At 36.0% G+C, this 8,078-nt stretch overlaps 1 protein-coding gene across 1 annotated transcript; it reads right to left on the bottom strand.

Moving 5' to 3' along the window:
- Positions 1 to 4,179: 4,179 nt before the first annotated feature.
- LOC106761007 (receptor-like protein 12) lies at positions 4,180 to 7,497 on the bottom strand. Its single transcript, XM_014644477.1, has 2 exons — positions 6,348 to 7,497; positions 4,180 to 5,960 (listed from the first exon to the last, which is right to left on the bottom strand). Exons 1-2 carry the CDS (start codon positions 7,495 to 7,497, stop codon positions 4,180 to 4,182), a joined length of 2,931 nt encoding a protein of 976 aa, XP_014499963.1.
- Positions 7,498 to 8,078: the final 581 nt, after the last annotated feature.

Below are 8,078 nucleotides of genomic sequence, written 5' to 3'. Positions count from 1 at the left end.
GAAGAAATCAGATACTCAGCCCAAAATTGAAACCCCCAACAGAAACCCCCAAAATTGAAGAACAACCTAAACCCTAAATCGCAGAATCAGCACCACCAAAATCAGACTGTCGTTTTTTACGCTGCCGTCATCGGATACTTAGCCCTTCAACCTCGTCGTCGTCGCCAAAGGTCACTCGCGACACATCATCGTCTTCTCTCGCCACCGCGACGCCGGTTGCACTAAGACGCTAGAAAAGAAAACCCTCCCCGCGTTGAACCAGAACGAAAGAAAAAGAGTGCAAAAGGGGAAGAAGAGAGTGGCGCTACCTCTACCTCTTCTTGCATCGCGAGCCAGAAAAAGAAAGAGAAAAGGGGAAGGGCTACCAGCGCAACGAATGACCCTGAAAGTCCACCGTGAACCGCCATCGAACTTCGAGAACTCGCTTGAGTCGCGCTTTTGCAGTGCCATGTAACGCACTCGCATGGTCGCCGTTCAACCTCCATGGCCGTCGTTCAACCTCCGTTCAACCTCCATGGTCGCCGCTCACCACAAACCTCACTTCACTCCCAACGGCCACCACTTGCTCTTCCCTCCAGAGGCGACGCACTCGCAGGCGACAACGAGGTGGCAGTGACTCTCGGCGGTAATGTTTTGCCGAACAAAGAGGAATCTGCGTGGAGGGGGAATCCGCCTGGTTGTTCATGAGAAAAGAAGAGGAAAAGGTGAAGGGGGCAACCAAGGAAAGATAAAGCCTTTACGCGTCTGGAAGAAAGATAAACCACCTTTACTGCCTCGGTTAACCAATAAATGGGGCAATAAATTACTATATGCATCGGTTCTCCCATAACTGATGTCGTATGGTACCTGACACATCACCTATGGCCTCGGTTTCCCAACTGACCGAGTCAGTAGACCATAATTCCAATTTTAGGCACCGGTTAACTATGAACCGAGTCATAAAAGTTCACTTTATTTACAATTCTACCACCGGCTTTTAATATGTTTCGGTTATGTTAAAATCGAGGTCTATGATAACGGTTGATTTTACGTGTTTGAGTGTGTATATTTTGTGAACAAATCAACTCCTTCATAGCTTTAACCTTGTTTTATCCTCACGTTTAGTGTGTTTTCTAGTTTTCTTATGTTTTATTTAGTATATGTTTGTTTTTAACTCTAATCTCTATGTTTGAGTGTGTGAAATAAAGGAATAGGAAGCAATTCTAGTGGAGGAAAACAAGCAAGAACTCAAGGGAACATGATTTGGGACAATAAAAGATCAATCTGAAGCAAATACCCATGTTGGACGCCTTTGGAAGCGCACAAGAACTTGAATTGTAGAAATGCTGAAGCTGCGCTGGCGCTGAGCGGTACATTTCCAGCGCTGAGCGCCAGAGTTCTGTGATTGTAGTGCTGAGCGCCACTTTCCCAGCGCTGAGCGCCAGAGTTGCAGAGTTTCCAGAGAATTTCTGCGCTGGGCGCCAGGAATCCACACTGGGCGTGAGAAGTTGCTGTATCTCACATCTGATGCAGTGAAAAATGGCGTTGGGCGCCAGGAAGCCGCGCTGGGCGCGAAAATTCGCTGATGTGTCAAAAATGGGTTATTTAAACATGGGTCTCGCGATTTTTGGCATTCTTCTCCTCCTACACTTCATTCTTCACCTAGAGAGATTGAGAGAGGCCCTTGGAGGCTATTTGGGGTGTTGGGAAGCTCTCCCACTCCTCCTTGGGTCTTCAAGCTTCTTCAATGGTGATTTTGCCCCTTTTGGGTTGAGGAAGAAGATGGGTCACAGATTGGAGATGGAGATGCGAAGGGGAGGTGCAAATGGAGCATGGAGCAGCTGCCAAGAACCTTGGGAAAGGCTTTGCATCTTCTCTTTGGTTCCAATTTCTTTCTTATCTCTTCAATTTTTTGAACCCTAAGTTCTCCTCCATGGAGGGCTTTTTCTATTTGTTGAGATTAGTTGTAAAACATGGAATTCTTATGTATTTTGTGATGTTAATGATATATGTTTTTCTAATTCATGTTAGTATTTGATTTCTATGCTTAATGCTTGTTGTGACTTGATCACCCATGGCATGAATTGTGGTTCTTGAAGTATTGAGAAATATGATTGAACCTAGAATTGAAATTGAATACTTATTGGATGGAATTGAGATGTTTGTGAATGCATGAGAATGAAATGGATGAATTCTAGTCTTGACAAATTGTAAATACACTATGTTAAATTCCTTGCACACCAACTGTTTGATAAAAATACCAAAAAGAGTTTCTTGTGCTTTTGTGCACTTTGATGTCTAATTGAGTTATGAAAGGAAGAATTGTCATGTGTTGCACAAGTCTCTTGGGAAAACGATACCTGGTCTTACCAGTTTTATTACTTGAACAATTTGATACACTTGCCAATGAGTCAACAGTCTATCATGTGATTTTAAATCCACTTTTTTTTACTAGTGATCATAGAGTTAAAAGAGAAAGAAACAAATAAACGCCATTTTGAAGTCCTTTAGACCGTGACATGTCTAAAGTATCAACAAATTACCGTATACATGTACTAGATTTTACTGTGCCTTGAATGATTTATGTATTTGAATGTTTTTATAATTAATTTTTTATATGTATATAAAAAAATCATCTTACTAAAAATAACTTTCATTATCTCTCAACGGTTCAAGGTATTTGACAAATTTTATTAGATTTTCAATGTACTTTTCTTCTAATCATACTTTTAATTATATATATATATATATATATATATATATATATATATATATATATATATATATATATATTACGAGTTTGAGTTTGTTTAATGTGGTATAAAATCAATTTTAGGATACAAATTTGATCAGTTTTACTTTTTGTTTAATGTTTTCATTCCTTGTTCATTTTTATCATGTTAAATTTTGTTTTAATGATTTTTTATATAATTATTCTTGTTTTATTCACGTAAGTGTAATTTTAACATCAGGATTATATAAAGACATTTAATTTACAATCCTATAATAATTTATTGTCATGATTTTTTTTAAGCATCTAGATTGAAGTTTAGATGGTGAAATATCTATGTTTAGCTTCAAATTATTTTTAGTTTAATTTTTTTTGTGTTTAGTAGTGTATTATAATCTTTGTTAGTATAAAAGAAGAGATCTTATTGGAATTTAGGAAAAATTGTTTAGGAAAAAGGTTAATAAACGTTTTGTGTCCCGTAATTAAATTCTCAATATATAAATAGATATTTTGAAAGATGACGAATTGGAAAAAAAAAAATTGTTATAATAGCTTTAATTTAATGTTGGTAATCTAACATTCCTTTTCAGGACTAAAAAAGTGATTTAATATCTGTGAGCTAAAATAAAAGAAAGAGTTAAACTTCCACCCAAAGCACACGCTTCGGATGTGAACTTCAGTGAGAGTGTTACATCATGTACAACCCATATACACGCAATTCTTAACAAGGGTTTCGTCAATTTCAATGAAAAGATTGTTGAATTTCCAAGTCTCCTAATCCCGAAAGATGGGTAAGAAAAGTAAGCACCTCAATCACATCAAAACATTATTAGTTGTGGAAAAACTGCCTTCACCATAATAAGTTTCCATACTTTGGTTGACTCAGTTGACCGATACATTCTTTTCCATAATAACATTGAGGTTGTAAATTGTTAGATAACAATAGGGACTGAAATAATTGTGATGGCAGGGGATGGACCCAAATAATTGGGAAAACATACGAAAAATCAATGCACTGAGATATCACTTAACATTTTAGTATGTAGGGAAGGATAAATGGTTATTAATAAAAAGTAGTATTAGGAAGCTTCATTATTCAAGATACAAAGAAAAATCTTCACATTATAAATATTAATAGTCTTATAATATAAAAACAAATAATAGAAATTACGAATATATACATTATACAATAACAGACAACGAAATGAATTTCTTGAAACCTTGCATTACATTCATTGCAGACCTGAATAATCCATGCAGCTTTCGTCTCTGACAAAAGTTTTGAAGTTAATCTGCCATAAACATGCAAATTTGGTTATACAATTCAGAATACTTGCATTATTCGTATCCAGAAGGAGATAAATTAGAGACTAAAATTTAGGAATAAAACTGAAAATCTAGTCTACGCAAAAAAGTATGCAAATGTAAGCATGTTATGAGGGGTAATATCGAGTTATTGGCATTACCTGCTAGCCTTCCAGCCACCGGTGACACTTCCCAACGTTCACTTCAACCATTAGAAGTATATATTCCACCAGTCTATTCAAGAATGTGATGTAAGTAAATCTCCACGGTCTCCAAAGTAAAATTGGTGCTAGTAAACCCCAAAAGCCTGTGAAGAACCCCAGTCCCAAGCTCATGTATAATCCTCCATGGATATCTGAATTGTCATTTTCACTGTCAACTGCTTCTCCTTGAGTCTGTTTTGCTGTCTTATCTTCGGGACAACTTCTGTTAAGTTGTTGACCACAAAGACCAATATTTCCTTCAAAACTAGAGGCTTCAAAGGTTTGCAACTGCCTTCCCCAAGGGATTCTTCCACTCAGATTGTTGTTTGATAAGTCTAAGACTGTAAGACGATCAATATTGGCAAGAGTAGAGGGAATTCTGCCAGATAACTCATTTCTTGATAAGTCAAGAAATTCTAGTGAATCTAAATTTCCAATCTCGCGAGGGATTTCTCTGCTCAAGTTGTTTCTTGATAAATTCACAGAAACTAATCCAAGTAAATACCTTAACTCTTTTGGTATTTCTCCTGTCAATTCATTACTTGAGATATCAATGCTCTTCAGAAGATACTCAGCATTCCGAAATTCATGATCCTGACCTTTCCACATAAATAACACGTTAGTTTCTTCCTTTTCATAGGTAATAAATCTAGATGACATTCTGTATAACTTTTCTGTTCCAAATTCAACTACTCCCCTTCCCATCATTGCAGTCAAATTTCTCAGACACGTTGGAATTCCTCTTGACAAGTGGTTCATTGAAAGATCCAACAGGCGAATTTGCCTCAAATAGCAGATCTGATCTGGAACACTTCCAGAAAAGTTATTTGATCGTAAGCTCAAAATATTCAATTTTTGCATATTTTCGCCGATCCATGAAGGTATTGCACCGGACAACAAATTTTCCCCCACATCTAATACAGCTAATCTAGTGCAGTTTTTCAATGTGAACGGTAGTTCTCCGATCAAACTGTTGTTTCGTAGGACCAAAGCTTCCAAATTAACCAAAGTACCCATAGAATGTGGAATCCTTCCTGACAATTTATTATTTTTGAGATTGAGAAATTTTAATGAACCTTTTAAATGTTCCCAACAATTGGGTAGCTGTCCCGTTATTTGATTATTTGATAAATCCAGAGTTTGCATTGATTTGGTCGTGCTTTTTATGCACAAGAACATGCTTAAATCTGAAATCTTATTGCCGGATAGATCCAATGTGTTAGCTTGGGATAAAAAAGCAGGAATTTCACCATCAAGTTGATTTAAACTAAGAAATATAAATGTTCCAATATCATCAGTAAGCTTGATTGGTAAATTTGGGATCGTACCTTTAAGATTGTTGTGAGACATGTTGAGCCGACTTATAAACCGTAACTTATTCCAAAACCATTCTGGTACAAAGTCATTAATCTCACCATGAGAAATGTCCAGAAACTCTAAGCGATTTTGAGTTTGGAGCCAACTCGGGAAACTAGGACCCAGTTTGCAAGAACCTAGTCCCAATCTAAACAATTGAAAAGGGGGAATCCAAGTATTAGAAAACTTCAGAGACAATGAGTTGTCTGTCAAGTCTAACACCTCCAATTTTGACAAATTTGTTAGATGCAATTCAGTGATATCACCCGCTAAGTAATTCTCCTCTAGGTGAAGATATACCAATTCTTGTGGCAACCCAATGTTTTTCGGTATTTCTCCACATAACTGATTATTGGAAAGATCTAAATAGCTCAAAGATGTAAAACCTGAAAGATTAGGTAGCATGCCAGTAATTCAGTTATCAGATAAATCTAGACGCTGAAATACTTGTCTATTGCACCATGAAGAGTTTTGAATAAAACTGGAAAATTTCCCACTAAAGTTGTTTATACTAAGGTCTAACTCATGCAATGTACATATATACCCTAGAGAAGATGTGATATCACACTGCAGGTTGTTGGAACGTAGGGTAAGAACTTCAAGAGAGTTCATTACATTTCCAAATCTATCTGGAAAAAGACCTTCTAATGAGTTGTAATGAAGGTTAAGGCTATGAAGATTGGGGGTAAAGTTAAAAACCCAGTGAAATATAGTCGATGATTTCAATAGGTTAAAGGAGAGATCAAGGCTGACAAGAGAAGATGAAGAATTACATGTTGAAGCGGATGGCACAAGAAAACTTTTATCAGTAAGGCCGCAATTTGATAGATAAAGTTCTCGTAGTTTAGAGCTGAAGTTTAAATTTCCTTGAAATATCGATGATGTCATATTGTTTTCGGAGAGATCAAGGATCATAAGGTAATGAAGGTTGAACAACAATGAAAATGTTGATGATGTCAGCATATTATTATAGAGATCAAGGAAGGAAAGAGAAGTAGAAAGGTTGGAATGAAAATGAAACAAAGATGAAATATTATGATCTGAAAGACTACAAGAAACTAACTTCAACTCTCTTAAGTTAGGAACAAGCTCTCGAATCGATTTTAGCCAGTAATGAGAGGAGCTAAGAGGCAATGAATCTAGGCCAAGAGTATCTAACGAAGAGAGAGAAGATAGCCATTTTGCATCCTTAGTTGATAGATCAAAATCACCTCCAAGTCTAAGAGTTTGCAAGAAAGGAAGATTCCCAACCCGGAACGGTATTTCTCCAGAAAGTCCAATCTCCCAAAGATCAAGATACCTCAATTGGGTGAGATTTCTAAGTTGACCAGGAATTTCTCCACGGAAGTCATTGTCACTTAGATCTAGATATCGTAAACTTACAAGATTCCCTAGTTCAGAGGGGATTTCTCCACTAATACCATAACTGCATCGTAGATCAAAATACTCCAACTTTGAGAGATTTCCCAGAGAATGAGGAATACTAGCAGCAAAAGTTGACCATGATAGATTGAGATATCTCAAGTTTTTGAAGGAGCCCATGTTTTCAGGTATCTGACTGTTACTGAAATCACAGAAGGTGACATCCAAATGTTGAATGTTTTGCAATTCAATCAATGAAGCGAGGTTAAAGAAACCGCTCAAATGTTGCAGCTGAAGCATAAGTACATGACCTGTTTCATTGTCGCATTCTACGCCTCTCCATTTGCAGCAATCTTCATTATTCTCATCATACCTCCATGTAGACAGTATGCCATAGTCATCTCGGAGGCTCTGTTTGACGTTGAGAAGTGCTCGTCTTTCCCTCGCAATGCATGTAACGTGTGAGTTCTGTGATTGAGAGATGAATCCAAGAATGGATACTTGGAAATGCAAAAACCACACTGATATTGCAAACAAAAACCTGATGAAATAACTGTCCATTGCAAAATTCCAGATATGAATTTTGAGAAACAACAATCACTTTTGGATAAGTGTTTAGAAAGTGTTAACAATATTGTAGTATATAAAAACATCTGAGTTAAGAAATCCTACCGTGCCACGTTGACATAGGATATTATCAATGTGAGTGTAAATGAGTGTCATGATTATTTTTTTTCATATTTTTTATTTTTCCTCCATCTAAATAATATCATTTTTCATTGTCTCTCTTACTTTATTTTTCATCTAAATAATATATTTTCCTCCATCCAAATCATAATTATGTCCCTTAAATCCAAAAATTTAAATTAAATAGAATCCTGAATGTTTGAGGTAATGTTTTGTCTCGGTACGTGTACTATAATATATATATATATATATATATATATATATATATATATATATATATATATATATATATTTTGATGAAGAAATGCTTTATAAATTATTTTACAATTTTTTTTATCAATTTTTGGTAGACCAAAACACCACATCCCTTTGTAAAAGTAACATAATATTATTGTAAGTTATGTATCAAAGTGTCTTGTGCATTAGAGATAAAAATCATTAATTCTTCTCTAATA

This window comes from Vigna radiata, chromosome 1, assembly GCF_000741045.1.
Source record: "Vigna radiata var. radiata cultivar VC1973A chromosome 1, Vradiata_ver6, whole genome shotgun sequence".
Taxonomy (NCBI): Eukaryota; Viridiplantae; Streptophyta; class Magnoliopsida; order Fabales; family Fabaceae; genus Vigna; species Vigna radiata.
Note: the sequence above shows the minus strand (reverse complement) of the source record. Positions and strands in the feature narration are given on the sequence as shown.

Excerpts from the sequence above, each read along its gene's own strand:
- LOC106761007 (XM_014644477.1), bottom strand. The coding sequence starts at position 7,497 with ATGGACAGTTATTTCATCAGGTTTTTGTTTGCAATATCAGTGTGGTTT. Across the intron at positions 5,961-6,347 it reads TGTGCCATCCGCTTCAACAT|GTTTTACATCTTTGAGCTAT; the intron begins GTAATTCTTCAT and ends CTAATCTTTCAG.